The following is a 23,750-nucleotide window of genomic DNA, read 5'->3' as shown; positions in this document are numbered from 1 at the left end:
ACAAAAACCTTCCTTCACTTCAGGAAAAGTCAAAAATCAAAGTGGAGATTTATTTTCTTCACAGAGAGACGTTCTGTCCGTCCCTCGTCTGTCCGTCCCTCGTCCTTTGTCCAGAGATGTAAAATCACATTAAATCACTTAATTGTGACTATATCGTGTTGCTTACTGCTGATGGACGTGTGATTTTACACAGAATTTCCTGGATTAATAAGAACATTTAAACAAGCAGCCCAGGATCCGTGTCTTTGTCCTTCGTACTGGACCAACGTCGGCGACGGAACCAGACAGCAGGCTGCTCCGTCTCCTCTGGTCCTGATACTGATGAGAACTGCTCCGTCTCCTCTGGTCCTGATACTGATGAGAACTGCGCCGTCTCCTCTGGTCCTGATACTGATGAGAACTGCTCCGTCTCCTCTGGTCCTGATACTGATGAGAACTGCTCCGTCTCCTCTGGTCCTGATACTGATGAGAACTGCTCCGTGTTTAGGAGCTGAATTCTGTCCTGAAGCATCTTTTCATCACTTCATTCAACCTGCCCTGCAGTTTGAGCTGCAGTCACACCGCTGACGTGATAGACGGACTTTGTAAAAACAAAACGTATTTTTCCACCGTGAAAAAAAAGAATCTCGACTTTGATTTTCGACTTTTCCTGGAATGCATGATTTATTTATTTTTTTTTTTTCATCAGTGGCCCTAAAACTCTTCATGCACTCCAGAAAGTCAAAAATCAAACTCGAGATTTTTTTTTCACGGTGGAAAAAAAAAAGTCCGTCCATCTCGTGTCAGCGTGTGACTGCTTCTCAAAATGCACATCAGTGGAACCCGTCTGATAAATATGATCGGAATCAATTTAGTGCCGTACCTTTAAGCCCCATGATGTGTTCTAGTCTCTGTAGCAGGATGTTCTGATCAATAGTATCAATGTTCCAATGCAGCACCGAGATCCAACAGGACCAGAACAGAGACCAGTCCTTAGACTGGTCAAAGTTACTAATCTTCTCTTGGCCTCAGACGATGTGCTGGGATGAATCTAAAACTGACTGGAAAGACTTAAATGCAAGTCAGTTATGTGACCAGTCACTTTTTCTAGGATTTTAGAAATGAAAGGTTGATATCAGCCTGCAACCTTCAAGGATTGTGGTACATATCCGGTTAGAGCTCGGTTGATCTGATCTAGTATTTACCGTATTTTCACGACCAAAAGGTGCACCGTACTAAAAGGCGCAGTCTCAGTTATGTGTGCCATTACTGCATTTAACACACACATAAGGCGCACCTGCTCATAGGGCGCGGGTTCCATGCCCACACTTCCCCCTTTAACGTTCTCATGGTGTCCGCATTACAACAACACAAGCATACAAGTGTGCGTATTTAAAAATAGAGCGGGAGCAAAACTGAGTTTGGTTGTGCTTTATTTAAGTATTGATTACAAAGTACTAACATTTTTTTTACCTGTAATCGTCATCAATCAAACCCATCGAACTCCTCGTCCTGTTTCTGAATTGAACAGCTGCGCTAAATCTCCATCAAACAAACCAGGTTCATTTTCTTCACTGTCAGAGTCACTTTCCGTGCCGTGCGGCTCCTTGGAAATGATGCCGGCTTTTGCGAAAGCTCGAACAACAGTGCCAGCAGACACGCTAGCCCAAGCATCTACAAGCCATTTGCATATTGTGGCGTAACTCGCCCGGCGCTGCCTTCCACTCTTAGTGAAACTGTGGTCTCCATCGGTCATCCATCACTCCCACGCCGCGCGCAGCCTTACTTTGAACGGCCGGTTCACACCGATGTCCAGCGGAAATGTTCAATTTTCATTTCTTCTGCTAGCGTTACTGCTTTTAGTCGAATGGTGACCGTGGAAACGCTTCTCCCACTCGTTCTTTGTGCGATGATCCACTGCTCGAGTCTTTCCTCCAACTCGGGCCACCTCGCCTTATGTCCGCGGAAACTCAGCTGCGTCTTCTTCACCTGTCGGAGCTCGTTTTCCAGCTTCCTCCACTTGCGAACCATCGATTCATTAATCTTAAATTCTCTCGCGGCTGCTCGATTTCCATGTTCCTCCGCGTAGCTGATGGCCTTCAGTTTAAACTGTGCTTCATAAGCGTGTATCTTCGAACTTTTCAGGGTTGTTAAAACAACGATGTTCTGCATAACGCACATACCCGTTCATTTATATACAATCCACGCCCACACTTCCCCCTTTAACGTTCTCATGGTGTTCACTACTACGTCCGCTTTACAACAACACACACAGGGCGCACTGCACCATAGGGCGCGCCGCACATTTTGAAGAAAATCTAAGACTTTTATGTGCGCCTTAGTCGTGAAAATACGGTATGTACCAAACACCAGGAAAACAGTTTAGTGGGGATTAGATCCAGCAGGCAAGTTGTTTTAGATGAAGCCACGATTGCTAATCTTTATTTACATTTTATTTTGAGATGCTTGTCGGACCCCCTCCCAACAAGACGTCACGGGGTTTGGTTATGTCAAGGTACTTTTACAGGAAAAATTATTTAACACCATTAAATAGAAAATTCATTGACCGTATTTACTAAAATGCTCCAGGTTTTATAACCAATTTTAGATTTGAGTGATGAAAGTGACCCGCAGCCACTAGAAATTACATTATAAACAGCTGAATTGACGACTTTGTCATTTCAATCATTACATTTTCAGAGCGGGGGAAACAATTCACCGCAATCCAGCTTGTGTTGTGCACGCGTACCGAGTTTAAAGTTTCCATTAACGACTCCAGACGAGGCTGTAATGCTTAAACACCTTTATTGTGCCCAATCTGAACAAACTCCACGACTGTAAGTAGCAGCAAACTTGGCAGACCACAGTGAGGTAGACTTTCAAAACTCTAAAAAGCAGCTGGGCTGAAGGACAACGAGCTCAGCGTGACCAAAACAATAAGAAAAGACTCGCAGGTCTTTGGCACACGGCTTCTGATGGCAGAGGAAGGCGGGATGGATTGAGAAAGCGCGGGGTCGATGGTTGACTGGGGTCTACTCAAGCTCTGGATCGATCATTTTATCGACAGCTTAGTGGAAGTTTCTTACATTCAACAGGAAAAGAGCAGCTGTTCCCCCTGCTGATGTACAAAGTGATTAAAAACACCTCTCCACACGTGCAAATTAAAAAGTGCAAACAAATCCAACTATGTACAATCGAATGATTCATTCGCTCCAAGTTTCAAAAGATCCATCAGATGTTCAGAGGAAAAAAAAAAAAAAAAAAAAGAAAATAAAGGATCACTGGTTGAAATGGATCCATTTAATAGAACCGGACCACTAAAGAGTTAAAGGACATCGAGGTTTTTCTGGCCGTTCAGTTGAAATTTAAGGGCAAATTAAAAAAAACAAAAAAAAAAAAACAACCAGAGGAGAGAAGAACTAAATGTATGAGAGAGAAAACTGAAATAAAAAGGTTTTTTTTTTTTTCCCCATAAACGGCGGCCTGGTAGAATTCGGTTCAAAATTTTCATGTCATGACTTAAAACAGTTTGTGTACAAATTAGTAAAAAACTGCGTAAAAATGTCTGAAATGCGACTGGTTAAATGAAGCCCAACATTCAAACTCCCAAAAGTAAGAAACATCAGCTGGCCTGCACAGGAAAGAGACACCAACTGGGAGGGTGAGGGAGGAGGAAAATAAAAAGTTAAAGGCACTGTATGGCGTCTGCCAATGAACGGCAATGAGATCAGCTTGATTGCTCTTCACTATGCAACACATGGAAACAAAGGAGGAAAAAGAAAGAAAAAAAAAAGAAAAGAAAAGAAATGGCCTTTTTCACCACTTCTTCACGTCGGGCTGACTCCCGTCTCTCCGTCTGGCCACAAGTCTGGAAAAGCATAAGAGTGAAGCTCCTCGTCTCCCCGAACAAGGTCACTGTGCATAGTGCCACTGAACAACAGCAAAATGGAGCAAGTGCAAAAGTGAACGTTTTCTACAGTGAAATCCCCGGTGCCTGATGCAGTGCCGCCGCGCCACCAGCAGGGGGCGGCGGCGGGCACTCGTGCGCTCCTCTGCGGGTGGCCTCGCCCCCGCAGGTCGGAGGGGGGTGGGGGGGTGGGTGGGTGGTGGTCCTGCTCGGTGTCTGGACCGTCCTCTAGCTGGAGTCGCGGCTCTTCTGGTTGCGCATGAGGGGCCGGTGGCTGCTCAGGATGTCCATGGAGTGCTGCCAGTGCCAGCAGGAGCGGCAGTAGTACTTGAAGCACACCTGAACACAACGCCACAGGAACATGAATAATAACATTCATCACAGGGTGGCTGGGATTCATTTTCATTAATCACAAATATTAGTTTTTAATCTGTATTAAGTGCAGATATTTTCTCTTTGAGTGTTTGCTCATACGAAATTTGAAAATTGATTAAAACATCTTTAACATTTTTTTATTTTTTTAAACTTTACAAGACAAACGTTTCTCCACATTAATGTTCCCGTTACTCTTTTTCCAGCAGCGACTAAAACCTCACCGGTGCTCAGATTCACTGCATCTGGTCACGGCCAATTGAAGCTTCATGAACCACCGTCTTTCTTTTCTGAAGCCACTAGATGGCGCTGTCTGGCAATGACGTGTGCTTTCAAACATTAGTTGAACAATCCGTCAGCCTCTAGCTTCAAACCAAGAGCGCCACCTGGTGGAGTCAGAAAATATAGAAAGTGGTTCATGAAGCTTCATTTCGCCGTTACTGCACATGTGCACCTCCACCGAGGTAAATGGTTCTCATGCTCGAGTCAAACATTTTTATTGTCCATATTGCTGGTTTAATAGTCAAGACTCACTGCCGATAGCATCCAATTCCTCGTCCATATGATTATTAACGTTTATAGCCTATTCTCTGCACAGGTGTGCGGTTTCATTACAAAACAGCGCCCTCCTGTGGCCCAACATACCAACTACATCGTCATCAACACTTAACGACAAAGTGTTGTGTAAACGGGGCCACGGGCAAACTTCCTTGTTGACACTGTCGGAGACGAGGGCTGAAAACCTTATTGACAAGGTTGCTGCAACCGAGAACAGCAGAACAACGTGTGATTCACGGCAATGTGGGATTTTAAGCTGGAAGTGCTTCAGTAAAATGCAGAGTGTGAATAAAGAGTGTGAATAAAGAGTGTGAATGAGACTCTGCAGGGAAACTTCTTCATGCTTTGTGTTATTGTTGAAATTAGATTGTTAGTTTTGCTCTACTGATGTGTTCTTGCAATAGTAATCCTGTTGCAACAGTCGACTGTTCCGTCTTTGTACTCGTAGTTCCCATCAAGCAGGCCAACGTGCCGTTGAGCATGTTTATATGGAGTTGGTTCCGTCACTACCAGAGCAACGAAGACAAACTAGAGACGTTTCAGGGATTTCTGCGCTACAGATGTTTGTTTTTAATAAGATTAATTATGATGGATTCATTTGTCTTACATGTCCACGTATTTCTGGAATAACTAGTAAGGATGAGGCTGAGGTTGGTCCAAAGACCTCCGAGGCTCCATTCGTTGGCTTTTGTTTCCGAAAAGTTTCATGTGGCAACGTTTGGAAAATGATGCAGTAAGCATGCCAGGCCACCAGTTGTGCTGCCGCGCCACTGACCTGGTCTCTGCAGAAGTAAGGCCCGGGGTGGCGGAAGCAGCCCTGACACATGGAGTCCTCCAGGTACGGATCGATCTGAACCTGAGGGCAGAGGCTCCGTTAGAACCTCCCCAGGACTCACGAGGCGACACCGATTCACGTCGACAGTTTTACCTTCTTTGTAAACTTTGGTGTTTTGATCTCCACGAACGCTGCAGACACCGCCTTCAGGTAACTGCGCGGGTTGTTGAAGGTGACACGTCCAGAGCCTGCAAACACAAAACCACACGACTGAACGTAAAGTCCACTGCACAGATCCAAGCAGCGCCGGCGTCACTGCTTCAGTTAAACAAGCTGCAGGGCGACCAGAACAAACTTAGATTCTTCTTAAGCCAAAACTGTTTATCAGATATTTATTCCTCAAAAGGTGAAACGGAGTTCCAGACTGTTTTGAACCAGCAGACAGATCAGTCAGGAAGTTGTTCATACGTTCATAACCAGATATCGTCCATCACAGCGTCTGCAGTTAATTTAAACAAACTGCAATGAAATGTCTGGTTCTTTTCAGTTTGTTTTTCATTTCATATCTTCTGGTGGATTATTGTAAAACTAGGATTAAATGAGTGGGAAGAAGCAGAACTTATTAAATCCCACCTCTACTCCAAAGTTTTGTTTTTTTAATACAAACTAAAAATTCATTTTAACAGGTTGGCAATATTATATCAAGACTTATTTGTTAATTATATATAATACATAAGGTATTATTGTGGATGGACACTATTCAAAATACATTTATTCCATCATTGTCATCAAAAAAAAATGTATTACAACCAATAATGAATTCAATCTTTCTGAATGTAATGAAGCCAGTAATCTTTAATGCTATGACTGATAATTTTATACTTTTCATTAAACTACAATTAATCTTATTTTCCCCAAAGAAATTCAGCAAAAACATTTAAATTTCCAAGAAACGCAGTGATATTTATCCTTACATTATGGACTGCAAACAATTTCACACAACTTAACATTGGGTTTATTACATAAAAATGCAAAGCTATAATATTATTGGCAAATATTTTTATCTGTTTGTATGAAACATTGAGGGACTTAAAGCCGTTTCCTCGCCGAAGATTCAGATTTAATGAAGAAAAAGCTGAAAACGTCCACAGAGTGACGGACAAGCTAAAGACAGTGACGCTTCTTTTTCAGTCAAAATTGCTTTAGTGGAGCAGAATAAAGTAGAAGAATTTGAAGTTTGAGACATTTAAAATTTTTGCATTAGAAATATTGAGTGGATGAATAAACGTGGACACGCTGCGGAGGGTCTGAGCGCCAGCTTTTCCACGGCGGCGAGCAGAAACCGAGTCTCACCTATGGGGTACTTGTGCTTGTCCGTGTCGATGCCGGCGTACATGACGCCTCCGAAGAGGTCGTTCATGATGCTGGCGAGCGCCTCGGCGTTCAGCATGCCGTGCAGCGCGCCAACGAACACCGTCCTGCTGGGGTCCAGGCGCTGGGAGGGGCAGCGCACGTAGTTACTGTCCGAGATCACCCAGGGGATCACCTGCACCTGGAGCACGGAGACGGGAGGACATCTTAACTTTGACTTAAAGAAGACGACGTGTGAAGGAGTCATAACTGGTGTTCAACAGGGTTTACATTGGTCCCACTGTGGTTCATTCATTTAAAAAAAAATATATAAGTGTAATTGAAATAAATCTAAATATGACAATTTTTCTGCATCATTTCCATGTTGTGATCTAAAGACCAAGAACCTGCTGGAACAGAAAGAAAGACTAAAATATTAACATAACATTCATGACAGTTTCAAAACATCCAGAATCCAGAGTTTGTAGAAAACTTAAAGCCACTCAAGGATCGATTAGCTTTTATTTGTTGCACCATTAACAATACGAACTCTGAAATCTCCCGTCGCTTTGACTGGAAAGTTTTTGCCATTTTAGCAAAAACCCGTGTGCTGAATCGTTACGTTAAGTCAAGGCTCACTATTCTGGAACTTTACGCAGGTTTTGATGTAACTAGTCCATCGTTTGGAGCGTGTACACAAAAGCACAAGAATCCGACGGGAGATTTAATTTTTATTTTAAAGGCTGCTTAGGATATTGGTCTTTACACCTGGTCTCTTAAAGAGGCAGGCACACTGAACGACCCTGCTGCTTAAAAGCCAGTCAAATCATAAAACATAACTTAGGCCCTGTTTACCTTGCCTTGTCTTAAAACACCTAATCTGCAAAAAAAAATAAAATAAAGGAGTGTGTTTACAACGGTGTAGTTAGTATGCCGGGCCACTGGAGGGCGCTGTTGCTTGATTTTGTTATGAAACTACACAGACGTGAGCAGAGAACAAGACACCATAAATGTGAGGGAAATGGAGAGAACCTGACATCCGTATGGACTGATGACACATCGGATGATATCAGGGAGAGTCTCAACTATTAAACTACTGATCTGGACCATAAAACTGGAATATGGACAGCGGGCCGTACCACTACGGGGCCACGGCGCGGCCGTACCACTACGCGGCCCTACCACTACGCGGCCGTACCACTACGGGGCCACGGCGCGGCCCTACCACTACGCGGCCCTACCACTACGCGGCCCTACCACTACGCGGCCCTACCACTACGCGGCCCTACCACTACGCGGCCGCCATGTTTGTTTACAACTGGATGAGCAGGAGGGAGGGGGCGATGAGCAGTAACAGGCTCTGGGGCCTCCATCAGTCTCAGCAGGAGGGATTTGCACCGTGAAAGAATCTTTCCACCTTGGGAGCCGGATTAAAAACTTTGCGGATACAGTGGATCAGAACACTGGTGTCGTGTAAACGGACCCCCCTAAAGTGAAGAAAGTTTTGCGGATACACTCGAATTCGTTGTCGCGTAAACAGGGCCTTAGATGCAAGATTTCTTCTGTATCAGGTCTCGACACACTGGGAGGATCAAAAGCGCAAAACTCAAACATCCAGTTACTTCATTTCCAATTAAAAATTTTTTTTCCTAAAATGACGACTCAACAGCTGAAAACACTTAAATCATTTGTCAAGCACAACGTCACTGAAATTATTTTAGTCATAATAAACTCTTCCTATTCCTGGAGAACTTCGTAATACAGAACTAAATGTTGAAGCAGCTCTGATCAGCTCAAAGACCAAAGCATCGTTGGTTTTCACACAGAATCTCAAAAGACAATACTCCGAGTGCACGACGGCGTTTCTGTTCGGGACAAATCAAAGTCTGTACTCACGTCCTTGCATCGCATCCTGCGGCTGGACATCTTGAAGTAGTACTCGCGGTTGTCCTCTGGGTGGAACGGGTCCTGGGAGCAGGCGTGGAGCAAAGCCCGGACAGACTTCTCGTTCTCAAACACCAGGTAAACGTAACCTGACGGAGAACCACCGGCACAGGAAGGAAATCACTAAAATGCGACCAAACGTGCAAGAACCTCTTTAGAGTTTAAACTCTGTGCTGCTTTTATTTGTTGGTTGAAGGTCGACGACACGTCGGGTCATAAGTTAACTTCATGTTTCTAGAGACTGATGCAGGCGAGTAAACATGTAACAACATGTTGATGTGCTTTTTGTTTACGAGCTCATTTTAACCACAATCCTCCTCTGGGTTGACTGGAAGACTTTACGCCGTTTTTTTGCAGGAAGCATAAAAAATTCTGAATTCTCTGCATATTTATTTTTAAACTATTTTGCATTTTTGTGTTCTGCCAGGTTTTCTATCCCCGTGCTGCTGTTGAAGGGAAAATATTAAAATGCAACACCGAGAACAGTAAAGTTTGTTAAAGAGGCAGACACACAGGGTACATCCTAATATCCCTCCTTTCCTATCTACTTCTTAAATCCTGGATGACGTCACGGGGTTAAGGAAAGGTGTTAGGAGGCTTCCTAAAGGAGTTAAGGACAGACGATCACTTAGTCGTGCCAGTCGGATTGCACTTCCACTAGGAATCTGTAATAATCTGACAGCGGTGGAGGTTAGAGATGTCTGCCGTGGTGTAAAAATGAAAATGGACAATAAAAAGGTGGTTCCTCTCACGTTCCCCTGAGGCTCTAACCTCTGATATAAAGTCAAATATTTCAGGTTTGAATGTAAATCAAAGGAAAAGAGGAACTAAATGGAAACGGCTGGCAGGTGGATAAAGAACCAATCAGAGTGAGAATAAACTGGACTTTACTCTGTTGGTTCTGGGTTCTAGATTTCAAGTTGTTCAAGGCAGATTATGTTCTAAAGGAAGCCTCAGTGGTTCCTAGGCTAAAGGAGGTTCTAAAGGAAGCCTCAGTGGTTCCTAGGCTAAAGGAGGTTCTAAAGGAAGCCTCAGTGGTTCCTAGGCTAAAGGAGGTTCTAAAGGAAGCATCAGTGGTTCCTAGGCTAAAGGAAGTTCTAAAGGAAGCATCAGTGGTTCCTAGGCTAAAGGAAGTTCTAAAGGAAGCCTCAGTGCTTCCTAGGCTAAAGGAAGTTCTAAAGGAAGCCTCAGTGGTTCCTAGGCTAAAGGAGGTTCTAAAGGAAGCCTCAGTGCTTCCTAGGCTAAAGGAAGTTCTAAAGGAAGCCTCAGTGGTTCCTAGGCTAAAGGAGGTTCTAAAGGAAGCCTCAGTGTTTCCTAGGCTAAAGGAGGTTCTAAAGGAAGCATCAGTGTTTCCTAGGCTAAAGGAGGTTCTAAAGGAAGCATCAGTGGTTCCTAGGCTAAAGGAGGTTCTAAAGGAAGCATCAGTGGTTCCTAGGCTAAAGGAAGTTCTAAAGGAAGCCTCAGTGGTTCCTAGGCTAAAGGAGGTTCTAAAGGAAGCCTCAGTGGTTCCTAGGCTAAAGGAGGTTCTAAAGGAAGCATGGAGCCTCCTTTCCTTAGCTTAGTAAGAATTCCAATGCTCCTTATCATGGCCGCCACACTTCCAGGGTTAAGAAGAAGTGGACAGGAAAGGAGACCGGAGAGACTATTAGGACACACCCACAGAACATATTCAATACAAAATGCTTCAAACACTTTGCTCTTGGTTCTTTTCAAAAAAGAATGATTTGAATCTATACAGCCCAAGAACAAACGGTTAATATCTGAGCCAAACACTGAACTTTAAAATTAAAGCTGAAAATCTAAATACATTAAAAGAGATTTTAACTGAGCTACAGCCACAGTGCAGATTAACTCCCTGCTTCCATCCTGCCGTGTGTTTTATAAAATCAGAACAATTGTTTTTACCAGCATGCCGTGTGCTCACCACAGTGCCACCCTAAACACCAGGAAGGAGAAAAGTAGCCTACCAGCTCTTCATTACCTTTGGCCACATTACCTTTGGGAGGACAGCGCGGGTGCTTCCCGTCCTTACCCGGCCACTCCACGCTCAGAGGGCCATAACCACTGAAGGTGTTGACGAGGCCGGCTGCAATCAACACACACAGACACAGACACAGACACAGACACAGACACAGACACAGACACAGACACAGACACAGACACAGACACACAGTCTGAGTTAAAGCTTGAACGTAATGAGACTGAATCTGCTTTCAACATGCAATAGGAAGCGCAGGTTTTCAGTGACTCCTGCAGAGTTCAAGATATTCATTCTTACCAAGTACAAGTTAAAATGCTTTAATTCTACTGTAATCTTCCCAAATTTCAACCTGTGCAGTAAAATCGTCCACCAGAATCCAAGTTTACTTAAAACCAGGTCTTTAAAAACTTGTAAAGTAAATTTATATGATTTGACATGAACTCAAAGTGGGAGGAAGCTCTAGAGTTGATTGAAATCCTCATTTTCCCGTCGCACTAGATGCACCTAACCTCCAGTTATAAACCAAATATCAAAAGTACATTTATCTTAATGCAGAGGAGACACATTACGAAACACCCACGTCTGCAGGATGAGTCTGCTCTTACAGTCTCAGGCGGCATTGAAAATAAGGCAACCATGGACAATGTAAATAAAATGACTGAACTGGATCAAATTACGCTTCATGCATCGAGCATCTGAACTCTGCAGAGCTGACAAACCTCAAAAATGAAAGCAAAATGCAATTTCGCCGCGTGGCGCTTAAATATCAAATAAGGGCTTTCCAAAGCAAACATGACTAAAAACTGCAAATGTGATAGAAACAGAAAACTATTTACATCAATCATATTATTACAGTACTCAATATGATCAGAGTTACCAACACTGCAGCTCCAATGTGAACTTGTTTTTCAGAGATAGATATATATATATAATAAAAAGTCTATAGACTCAGGATGAAGAACGAGATATATATTTTTCATCCTAAGAGGGTCTTTAAATTAAAACATAATGTGCAGTTGAGTATTGTTTGAGTCATTTCCAAAGGTCTTTGTTCAAACCAGATTGTAAAGAAGATATCTCTCTCACACACACACACACACACACATTTGCAGTTAGTTATCCGACATAAAAATGCCAATTTAAGCAGTTTTCCCTTCACGTTTAGAGCTCAAGGTCGTTCTGAACACAAAACCACACGGCGTCTTTGCATCAGAACAAATGTGTGGCGTTTGCGTCAAAGTGAAAATGAAGGTGCAGAGCGAGTTACCTTCTGTGATGTCCCAGGGAACGCCGCCCAGAAACACCTTGCAGGAGTACAGAGGATCCTTGTTGTTTCTGGGAGGCAGCTGACCGCTCCACGTGAACGACGCCTCATTCACAGCTGACGCAGGCAAGAAAACAGTTAAATCCACAAATTTTAAGTCAGACAACTTATTTTACTGCATAATACAAGAACGCAGTAAAAATGGCCTTCAGGGTACCTTTGTAATCAATCAACTATTTATTTCCTGTGAAGAGGTTTAGATCGTTAAAATGTCCTTTCAGACTTAAAACCAGTAATAGAGCATGTCATTGTGTAAAACTATTTACATCGCCAGTGTCAGTAACAATGACACATGAATGTACGTCACCTGTATTCAAGGTAAAAATCAAGTGTTTTACAGCCAAGGACTAATTGAAGGCAATGCATCGTTTCCCCATCAGGTGTACTGTCCTTCAGTGGTGGACAAATACAGGATTAGAAACCGATGAAAACACAGATCAAATATATTTAAAATACGTATCCGTCCTCCGTTGACTGATTTAGAGCCCGTCTACATAAAGACCCTTTCATCGTTTTTAGCCGATCACCCACACGGCGCAGCGTTTTAGGAACCCAAAGATATTTTTTAAAACCGTCTCACCGCCTCAGACTGACGTATGGACGGGCAAGACACACATTTGTGGAAAACAATGTCATCGGCCCACTTCTTGACCTATAACCCGCGACGTCACTGAAGGGCGGTCTGCATGCTGCAGGTCGCTTTAAACAGGCCATATGTTGGTTTCTATAAAAAGGGGATTTTTTCCAGGCTCTGTCTCTTGGTGGCAGAGTTACAGCGCCACCCAAAGGCTTGACATATGTACATCGTTTTGATCAGTGTATGAACAAGCGCTCCCTCCCTCCCTGCAGCGAGTGGTTACCGGCAGCCTGTCGGTGCAGGCGGGCCTCCCTCTCGATGCTGAACAGTTCGTCCGACTGCTCCAGCATGTCGGCGGGCGTCCACGGGGAGCCGGCGCGCCAGCGGCGGGAGAGGGCGGAGGACGGGCTGACGGTGGACGTCGGGGTAAGAGGGGAGCTGGTCTCCTGCAGGTCCAGACGGGAGCCCAGGCGAAGCAGATCCTTCTGGATGTTTGAGGCCAGGTAAGGCAGAGGAGGGGAAATCCGCAGATTGGACTGGAGAGACAAATGGAAACGAAAACTCACTGCCAGGCAGATTTATTCAAACAGTTTCACACTGCGGTGGACAAACGTGACCCAGTCAAGAGGATTTTTAAGATTTAATGAATGTCTGTCATTCTAATTGGCATGCAGACATTTTTACCTTTGAATACACACAAACAGTAATTTGTGGTATTTAATAGATATGTGGTTCAAATAGTCCATAAACCAACGTTTTACCCGTGAAACCAAACCCATTACATTAGACTCTGGTCTCAATAGTTTTTACTACACTTGTTTTTACCATTGATATGTGGAAAACCACAACTTCCACATGCAAGATTTACTTCCCATATATTTCTCAACAATTAGAGGAGAAAGGAGCCGAGGAAAGGAATCCTCTGAACCACGAATCGTTTTCTTAAGACCCGTGAACCTTTAAAACCGGAGTAACTTTTTCTACGTGATGTAAAATTAATGTGTTCTACATAAAGATGCAACATTAAAGGACATGAGAAGCATAAAACTGAACCGATTTAGAGAATAGTAAACCCAAAAGGAAAGTTTAAACTACAAACAACAAATGCGAATGCAAACTGGGAAAAAAGAAAATTCCTGCAATAAATTAAGATACAAAATAAAAACGAAGACAGTCGGCATTACGTCTCACCAGAACTTAGGTTTTTAAGCTTACGCCGCTTTATTGGGTTCTGAATAGAGTCCATTTCTTCCACTTCTTTGAAATTGTTATTGTAGTCTGTAGAAGGAATTTGATGGCAAGCAGACAATCCATCCAATGACCCTGATGAGGGTCCAGCATTCCCCATTTTCTTGCGATTGTTAAAAATAGATGGCTAAAAATAAAGCAATTATCCATCGGTTTTATGTAAATTCTAAAGCATTTTAACTCTGAACCAAAGGATTCCGACTCCAAGCTGGAGGCCGCGGCACTCATTTGTTTAATTACACAAAACTGTAAAGATCTTTTTCTATATTCTTAATTACCTGTGCTGTCCGATGTTTTGCCACAAGTCCCAGTATTGCCCATATTTTAATATTCAATGAAACATTACAGTTTATGGCGAGTGACAATAAGCCTCTAATTCAAACTTTGAAGTATTTTATCTTCTGTGTAAAATTTGAGAATTGTAAAAGAAAGCTATTTTAACTGTTGGGGGGGGGAAATTAATGACCAAATTGATGTCTTTTTTAAAATTTTTAACATCAAGTTAGATGCAGAATTAAAAAGGTGGGTGGGCTACTTTTGGGAGTTGAGGCTGCTACTCAAGAATTTCGGTAAATTCACAGTTCAGCAGAAACGGTAGTTTTAGAAACTCAAAGTGTTTCTGCTCAGTATTCAACGCCTCGACTGGAATCCTCGATACTGAGACGTGCTGGTGTTGTCATGGGCGCTTTATTTTCCAGCCAAAAAAAAAAAAAAGAATAGATGGAGCGGGACTCGTTGCCACGGTAACCACGGAGACGGTCTCTGCGTGTGTGTGTGTGTGTGTGCTCAGAGATTTCCGATAAGCCAGACAGAAATGACCGGAGAGAGAAATGGAGTCATTGGACCCTGAATTAAGCTGGTGAGGAACACCTTTTAATAGTTTCTCCATCCTGCTCCTCCAGTACTGCCGTCCTGAACGTCTCCCGATTCAAATATAGCTCATCGTGAAGCACTACAGCGACGTTAAACAAGACATTCAGTTGAATCCGGTGTTTTGACAAACATCCAACATGATGTAGACCAAATCCGCCGTTTACATCGATTCATTCACAGACATCTAATTCAAATACGATCCCAAAAAATAAACCAGGCAGATTTACTTTCCCTGACAACTCTTAAACTTTGAGTCACACTCCTTTCTCTTATTTAAATATTCTGTCCCGACGCACTGCAGCGTCTTTAGTGTTAACCAATGAGATTGCAGGACAGACGCTGCATTTACAAAGACATTAGACACCAACTGGTTAGCTTCCTAATCTCAGAACAAATGCCAACAGCTGAACTATTCAGTTCTATTGAAGCCTCTACAAGAAAATAATGCAAATTAAGCAACTATGTGAAAATGTTTAACATTAAACAAACAAGGTTTCTATGCAGGTATTTAATTCGTAGTTAAAAAGAAACGTCTGAATAGATTTGTGCGTTACACAAATTGACCAGAAAGCCAGACAAACTGCATTTTCATTAAATGAACCAAATTGAGCCCAGAACACTGAAATAAAGAGGTCTGACAAGCGCTTCTGTCAGAGGACCCCTATTACATTTGATTAAACCAGGGGTGTCGAACTCCAGGCCTCGAGGGCCGCAGCCCTGCACGTTTTCAATGTCTCCCTCCCCTGAATGTCCTGATGGTTCATCACCACATTCAGCACAAAGCCAGATAACGAGCTGCTCATTGCAATCAGCTGTGTTGAAGCTGGGAGACATGCAAAACGTGCAGGGCTGCGGCCCTCGAGGCCTGGAGTTCGACACATGTGGATTAAACAATACAAACACTAGACGGGTCAGTGAAGTTCTTCAATAACTATTCAAAATAAATAAAATGTGTCTGGAGCTGCAAAATAAAAATGTACAAACTTGTACTATACGCACCATCACTTCAGTTTATATAGAATTTAGGAAAAACTGCTTTTCTCCAAACGTGAGGTAGAATCATGAAGCCTTAAACCAGTCGATAGTTATAGGACGTACATCTCCTTTGCTTAATCAGAATCTCAACATAAATCAGATGCAAAAAAAAAAAAAAAAAGAGGCTGTGACGCATTTATACTGTTAATTTTAAATGTGGAAGCTTTAAACCAGGAGTGTCAAACACATACAATCCCAATTTCATCTGGAGTGAACCGGACTGGTAAAATAGTCAATCACTACATAAAATGACTCCAATTTCAACATAAAGCCTTTATAATTACTTTCTGCTACAAAAGGCAGTTAAAGGTTAAAAAGAAACTTCTCCTATAGCTGTTGCATTATGGATGTTTTTTACAAAATCACCCGACGGCATGGCTTTGAGGGTGACGCCAGAGTGCCAACTTTTGAATCAAATCAAAATAAATCAAGAACTTTCAGAACAAAAAAAGCAGCACAAAGGGCTTTACAGGGTGACAACAAAACCGTGATGCCACTTATCCACTGAAACTTTATATACATATAGAATAAATTAATAAATAAAATTTCTAAAAAAAGGAAAGTCTTGAGCCCGATTTAAAAAAAAACGTAATGTTCTCTGAAGGCTTTTCCATAAACGAGGTGCGTAGAGCTGGAAAGCAGCCTCGCTGTACGGTCTGTCAACGGTGGGGAAGATTAACTGGCCCGTGCTGGAGGACTGAGAATACGCAATAGTTGACCCAATAGAAAATAAAAGTAAATCTGTGAGATAATAAGGTACAAGACCGTTCAGATCTTTAAAAAAAATATTCAAGGAAATTTCAATTGGCCCTAAAATCCTATCATGGCAGCATGACCGATATCGCAGCTCGGGCCTCTGTTGTGTCCACTACTTGGTTAAAATAAAAAAGTATACCTTTTTATTTAAACACCATTTCCTTGGTAATTTGGCTGGATTGGAGGTTTTGGTTCTCGGGCTTTTAAGCGTCACCTTGAACTGCAGAATAAGTCTGTTGGAGAAGCTGAAGCTCCAGAGCAAAGTCCCAATGAAACCACTGAACCCCAACGAGTTAAAAAAAGATAATAAGAGTTGGTCGTTACCACCATGTCACAGAGGTGATCCGAGCCCGAGCTGAATCCGCTGGTCTCCGAGTCTTCGGGACTGCTGGAGCGGGAGTCCAGGAAGGAGTTGGAGTCGAGGCGGTTCGCCATGCGAGACATGCTGGGGAACTTTTCCAGGAAGTCAGCCGTCATGCTCATGGACTCTGCGTTCAGGTAGCTCGGGGGCTTTCCCAGGATGCTGCTGAAGGGGCTGTTCAGGATCCCTAGCACTGGAGAAACGGCACAGAGGAACTCGCATGAAGCGGCACGATATGTTGTGTACTCCGGTCCTCAATCTGATGAGCAAACTGAAGGAAAGAAGATGTGCCGAGTCCACAGAGCTGCATCGATTTCTCATGACCGCAGTTGCTAAAAAAAAAAATAAATAAAAAATTCCTGGGAGAAAATTAATTCTGCAACCGACCAAAAACAATGAAGTTTGTGTGCCGAAACAACCGAGAGGCAGTGAATTATCGGAATTTAAAGGTTGTAAAGTAAACTGAAGGTCCCGAGTTCACTCGGGGATACTGGAGAGGCACACAAGCAGGAACGCAACGCGTCAACACAGAAACTACACTATTAACCTTTTCCTCGAACACAATCCCTTTTAGTATCACCCAGCCTTCCTTTCATACGACATCCGAGTCAGCCGGTGACAGACGTGGCCTGTCACAGTGAACAGGAGGCTCTGTGGGGAGTCATTCAGCTGTAGGCCGCATTCAGAGCTCTGTCCCACTTCATTTAAATCTTTCTAAACTGGGCCTTTTTTATCGAAGTGTTTTTTTTTTGTTTGTTTTAATCCAGCACATCTGAAACGACTCGGCCAAACGAGTCGGGACGAATCACCGAGACGGTACGTCTGATGTCAAAACTGCCCGACATCCCAAATGTCACCATTTACGTAACCTTCAGTCTACATGTGATGCAGCGATCAGAGCTGAACAACATCCCGGCAGTCAACAGGTAATAAGTGTTAAAATGAACCGAAACACGATCCGGAGTCAAGCCAGAAAAGAAGAGGAAAAAAAGAAAGTTAGCTCGTATTGTGGCTGATGCAGCAAAGCAAAACTGCAACATCATCCTCTGAAGCGACGACGCTACAGCCTGGTCTCACACGCACACGCACGCACGCACGCACGCACACACATCCACACAGCCTCTGTGACATCAGTCCAACTAAACTTGAGTCACAGGAGGAAACAAAAACAAACTTGTGTGGAGGTGAATGAAGAGCCTGGTACTCACTGGAGGGGGAGCTGGTCTGGACCTGGGACGGCGAGGTGTGCACGTCCGAGTCCTGGCTGCTCCACGGTCGGTCCCAGCTGGACAGGCGGAGAGAATGGAGGCCCAGGCCCAGGTCTGTGACATCCTGTGGGCCCCTGGACGACTGCATATCCTGGGAGCCGGGCATGCCACCGCAGTTGGGGAAAAGCATCCTCCTGCTGCCGACCGCAGCCAGGTCCGACTCTTTATTTATCCCAGACCCGGTTCAGAGATGAAGCAAGAGAGCAGGAGCAGAAATGTTAGTATTAAAACTAAAAACAAAACGAGGCAAACGTTTTAGTCTGGCAGCATGAAATCCGTCAAACAGTTTCTGTGAAGAGAAATCTCATTAAAAGACAAACTTCCCTCATCAGCACATCACCCCCCCACCCCACCCCCCGCCGGCAGACGGCGGCGCTAACCTGCCTCTGTGCCCGGTGCAACTGCCATGCATCTCCGTCCGCATCACTGACCCACCTAGCAGCATGTGACATGGCTGCTGATGCACTCGCACACCCCTGCTAATGACATCAGCTTCCCCCCCTCCACCCTATTCCCCCCCCCACCTCTCCGCTTCCTCGCCTAACAACTGTGTAATGAAAAATTCCTGTAGGAGCTATTGGCTTGTTGGTAGAAGTACTCCTCTCTCTCTCGGGTAGGCACGGCACGTCTCGGTGGGAAGACAGCTGCTGCCACCGCCGCTGCTTACTCTGTCAGCTCGCTCAGGAAACGAGCCCAGACAGAGGCAGGAGGGAGGGAGGCAGGCGAGGGGCAGAGCTACAGCAGCATGGTGGGAGGCAGCATGGGAGAGAATGACTCAGCAGAGAAAAGAAAAAAAACAAAAAAACAAAAACAAAGTACCTCAGACTTTAAAGATGCTCAGAATTTCATTGTCAGTCAATAGCTGTTGAAATCTGATCGTTCGCTCACAAACACTAGATAAAGTCACACGCAGGAAGGAGGAGGAGGAGGAGGAGGAGGAGGAGGAGGAGCAGCTGACTGATCAGATGTTGACGGGAGATTTGCACCGCCAGCTCCTCCCTTCCCTCTCCAGGCCTGGACGGCTTCCAGCGGACGGCTACAGCCCTGATTCAGCAGCACCGAGCCGGAGAGACCGGAGCAGAAGTTCGGCCCAGTCCGAGTCGAGAACAAAGTTCACTTCTGCGTCACTTTAAAGTTGTGCAACAGTCGCGCACAAAACTCGACGCCAACATCCACTGGAGCGATGAGTGATGACGCCAATCAATCATGAGGACGTAGGCAGCGTGTCGAGGCTAAATCTGGGCAAATCTTACTCCTGGAGTTAAAAAAATAAATAAAAAAATCCTAAGACGCGTAGAATTGCTGCAGTGCTGCAGAGCGGCGATGCAGCATGAATCAGCTGCTGGCACCAAAATAATAAAAGGCAAGATTAATGATGGTTAACAGAAGGCACACAGAGAGAGAGAGGGGTATTATCATACTCAGACTACTGGCTTCTGAGACTGAATTCAGGTGAAACTGCAGGTTTTTGTAACTTTATTAGTCAAGAAACGAAAGCGGAGAAGCAATAAATCCAGACTGAGCTGCAGCTTCAACCGAAGACGAACGGGGGTCACGTCCTCAAACTGAATAATTTAATCTTTACATACAAGTAAAAGCTTAACCTGCAGAATGGTTGCAGGTTGACATGGACCGTCTTTGTGTTGGTCCAGAAAAGTTTAATGGCGCCAAAAGATTCTCGCACTAATCCACAAATTCAAATCAACTCAAGCCGGAAATCTGTTGTGATGCAACTAAACTTCCAGATCACTGTGGAGCTACATGTTACTAAAGAGTCATTTCCATTGATAAGAACTGAAACGTCAAACAAAATGAGGATTAAAAAACCCACCAATTCTTCTTCTGGACAACAAATCAATCTGCAACGACGCAACACTACTGGTGCATGTCCTGTTTTGTGTATTTAAAGCCCTTCAGTCGGTGATATACTAAGATTACTATTGAACGAGAGTCAGAAGCAGCAGGGTGCCGCTTCAGATTTCACAGTTTCAAACCTTCATTTGCCAATTCTTCCACACCAAAACGAGGCATTCAGCTCCAATTCTGTCCAACATATTCTGTGCAACTCTCAACAGATTGAGCCTCTCCAGCCATTCCTTCCTCACTGCTGACATTTGTGTCTTTTGCAGACGAGTCTGTCTTTAATTTAAGACATCAGAACGTTATCTCTCTTAACGTGAATCCCCGCCCCCCCGTTGGGAATCACTGGTTCAGCAGCTGGAGAAGCGAGATTCTGGATTGAAAGTTCATAAGTTCGAATCCCACACTGGCCAGGTCACCACCGTGGGTCCCTGAGCACGACCCTTGACCCCCTCATCCCCAGAGCACAATGTGGCTGCAGAGCAGTACGGGTTCATTTGGAAAAAGGAATTTCCTCAAGGGGAATAATAAACTATTAGTTTAGATGTTTGTTGGTAGTTTTGATTTGAGCCCTTTATCTGCGCCTTCCTCTTCCTGTGACCTACGCCCTCGACAAATACAACCCACGTCTCATTAATGCCACCTAGTGTCCAAATAATGAAACAAAAAATATTTTAATAACCTAACTAACCTGCCTACAATGTGTATAAATGGCTCCTACAGAGGGGGAAAGTCATTATGAATTAATCACTTTAGATTTCAAGTAACTGCAACTCCAATCTGTGCTTTCAAGACGAGGTTCAGCATTTATAGGGGAAATAAAAAGACAAAATCAGCGAGAGATTTATTCACAAACTACAGTGACACCGGTTCCCTCTTTTTAAATGGGAAATGAGTCCACCTGTAAGCAGCGATGAAGGTAACTCGTTACTCTCATATGACCACCTCTTTCAGTAACGAGTGATCTAACGCGTTACCATTTCCAAATCAGATTAAAGTTCCTTCTCCAAGACGCAGTGTGTTACTACTGCAGCGTCCAGCAGGAAGAGTTTCTTCTCTGTAAAGCTGCTTTATTATTATTAAACAGAACCTGGCCTCCTCCGAACTGACACATGCAGGGCATGCAGTCTGCACTCCACTCTCAGCCAATCGCAGACCAGCTCGCGCTCATGGTGCGTTCAGGTGACACAAAAGAATAGGAACTAACAAACATACTCAAAACCAATAACAATGGAACAAGAGCAGCGATGTGACGCTACTTCTGTGATTTTCCCGAGTTAAAAGATTTATATAGTCAGGAAGCGCAGAGTGCTTCCATTGGGAGCAGTGCAGGGTTTCAGTGCCTTGCTCAAGGACACTTCGGCGTGTTGACCCCGCACATTGGTCTCACACGCACGCGCGCACACACACACACACACACACACACACACTTAACCTGGCAGCAGCTCGGGCCTCCCCCCCCTGCTGCTGTTGGGTGTGGTGCACACCCCGGTGAAGTCCAGCGCGTTGCCCAGCATGGTGTTCATCCTGCGGAAGATGTTCGCGTTGCTGCAGGTGGACAGAGCCGGGGAGTCGGGGTCCGGGCTGTCCGGCCTGCGGCCGTCGCTTCTCTGCGGGACGGGGAGACACACCACAACCCGCTGCGTGACCCGGAGCTCCGGCGAACAGCCGCACTCAAAACAACCGTAGTCATGTTTTTTGTTATCTTAGCGGGAGTTTGGCTGGAATACACGTCCACTAGTACTCTAATGATAAAAGTTAAAAGTGGGCGCCAAACTTGTTCAACACATTTTCTTTTTCTTTGTTTGTTTGAGTTTAACTCACCAGGGAAAACGCCATGATGTGGACACACTCAACCTGGGAGGAAAATATCACAGTTTGACGCGCGAGTCCGCAGGGGAAGTCATATTTATGATGTCTGCTCGCGGCTAATTAACCTCAATTTGATGAACGTGTGCCGAGGGACTTGAGCCGCGTGGGCCTCCGTCCTGCTCATGCGCGGCACATCAAAGTGCGCGAAAAATCACGTGGGACAATTTTTATTTAATTTTTAAATAGTCTCAGTGTTTGAACTTTTATATAGAAATCCTAAATGTTATTTCAAGGTTCAAGTTCTTTTTGTGTGCGATTTATTTAAAAGAAATTATTTGGTAGTAGTACGAAACTGACTACATTTAGTGATTTGACGCTTAAAAATGTGTATAAATCACCACTGTGTTTCTGTATGAGGTTATAAACTCTCATTTTGTCCATGAAAATAGCCTCTATGTGGTTTGAATCCTCCTAAATATAGGGAGAAACACTTTTAAAGAGTATTTAGAGATGCAATTTCTACTTGTTAGAGTCACAAAATAACTATACAGCGTGTATTTATACATCCAAATCTTTTGAGAAAGATTCAGTCTGACTATATTTGATGATTTGTAGCTTAATAATGTGAATACAAGGGAAATAATTCCATCTGGGTTTCTGTACCTGGTTTTAAACTCAAACATTTGCCAATATATGGTAAATATTTCACGAGCTATAGTGAAAAAAACACATTTTTAAATAGTGTTTAGATATGAAAATCTTACTCAACACTTGTTAAAGTCACGAAATTATTGATTAACATCACACTATGCCATTTATTTATCAGAAATGTATGAGGGAAGTCTATATCTGCCCACGTTTTATGAATTATAGCTTAAAATTTTGACAAAATAGGACATACTTCCCAATGCTTCTGTAAAAGTTCTAAATCCATCGTTCAGTCCAACAAGATGGATGATAGGTTTAGTGCCATTTATATGGGAAAATACACATTTAACATCACAAAGAGCTATTCATTAATTTATCATAAATTGGGTGTGAAAAGTTTAAAATTGACCAAATCGCATGATTTATAGCTTAAAATGGTAAATAATTCCCGCTGTGTTTCTGTATGAGGTTATAAACTCTCAATTAGTTCTACATCTTGACTGAAATATTACAAGGAGTTACAAAGAAAGGGTTAGTTTTTCACTCATTATAGGGAAAGAATGTTTAAAACATTATTTCTGGGGTCCACTTCTACCCAAAACAAATTAAAGTCACTAAAATCAACTAATGAATATAATTTTCAATCATTTCTTTGTCATATCACCATCCTGGCACTGTTCAACACTGAATACTGTAAATATTGTATATATTACTGCTGCTACTATGTGTATTTTTTCCACATCTTGATTGGTTATATCTATATGTGTGCATACATATAAATCTAATTATCTATTTATTTATATATAGTCGGTTCTGTGTGAGCAACTATATTGTTTATTTTGTGAAACTGCTGCTGTGATGACCGAATTTCCCCAAGTGGGATTAATAAAGTCTAATCTAATCTAATTTAATCTAATAAATTCTGTGGGAAAAGTTTGAAACTGAACAAATTTCTTGATCAAATAAAAAAAATAAAAAAAGTCTAAATAGAAAATGCTTCTCACTATGAGAGGTCATTAATCCTCATTCAGTCCTACAATATGAGGAGTTATTAAAATACATAATACTGATTCAAAATATCCCAAATACTGCTTTGTTAGAGTAATGTGAGTATTTGTAATT

At 43.3% G+C, this 23,750-nt stretch overlaps 1 protein-coding gene across 2 annotated transcripts; it reads right to left on the bottom strand.

The window, feature by feature from the left end:
- Nucleotides 1-2,768: 2,768 nt before the first annotated feature.
- On the bottom strand, nucleotides 2,769-19,206 carry cpeb1b (cytoplasmic polyadenylation element binding protein 1b). 2 transcript variants are annotated; one of them, XM_080458812.1, is made up of 11 exons: nucleotides 19,128-19,206; nucleotides 18,249-18,470; nucleotides 17,004-17,233; nucleotides 13,051-13,303; nucleotides 12,134-12,247; nucleotides 10,882-10,971; nucleotides 8,838-8,974; nucleotides 6,945-7,143; nucleotides 5,745-5,839; nucleotides 5,592-5,672; nucleotides 2,769-4,225 (listed from the first exon to the last, which is right to left on the bottom strand). In XM_080458812.1, exons 2-11 carry the CDS (start codon nucleotides 18,436-18,438, stop codon nucleotides 4,115-4,117), a joined length of 1,500 nt encoding a protein of 499 aa, XP_080314938.1. In that variant the 5' UTR covers nucleotides 18,439-18,470; nucleotides 19,128-19,206; the 3' UTR covers nucleotides 2,769-4,114. The 2 variants fall into 2 exon arrangements, with proteins under 2 accessions (XP_080314938.1, XP_080314937.1); XM_080458811.1 differs by lacking the exon at nucleotides 19,128-19,206 and adding an exon at nucleotides 18,689-18,981.
- Between the last annotated feature and the right edge of the window lie 4,544 nt (nucleotides 19,207-23,750).

Source organism: Lipophrys pholis (assembly GCF_963383615.2).
Source record: "Lipophrys pholis genome assembly, chromosome: 2".
NCBI lineage: Eukaryota > Metazoa > Chordata > Actinopteri > Blenniiformes > Blenniidae > Lipophrys > Lipophrys pholis.
Note: the sequence above shows the minus strand (reverse complement) of the source record. Positions and strands in the feature narration are given on the sequence as shown.

What these genes read in the sequence shown, in the direction of transcription:
- cpeb1b (XM_080458811.1), bottom strand. Translation starts at nt 18,716, where the DNA reads ATGGCAGTTGCACCGGGCACAGAGGCAG. An exon ending in ATCACCTCTGTGACATGGTG is followed by an intron (nt 13,304 to 17,003) that starts GTAACGACCAAC and finishes TTGTCTCTCCAG; the next exon opens with TCCAATCTGCGGATTTCCCC. An exon ending in CCTGCACCGACAGGCTGCCG is followed by an intron (nt 12,248 to 13,050) that starts GTAACCACTCGC and finishes TGCCTGCGTCAG; the next exon opens with CTGTGAATGAGGCGTCGTTC.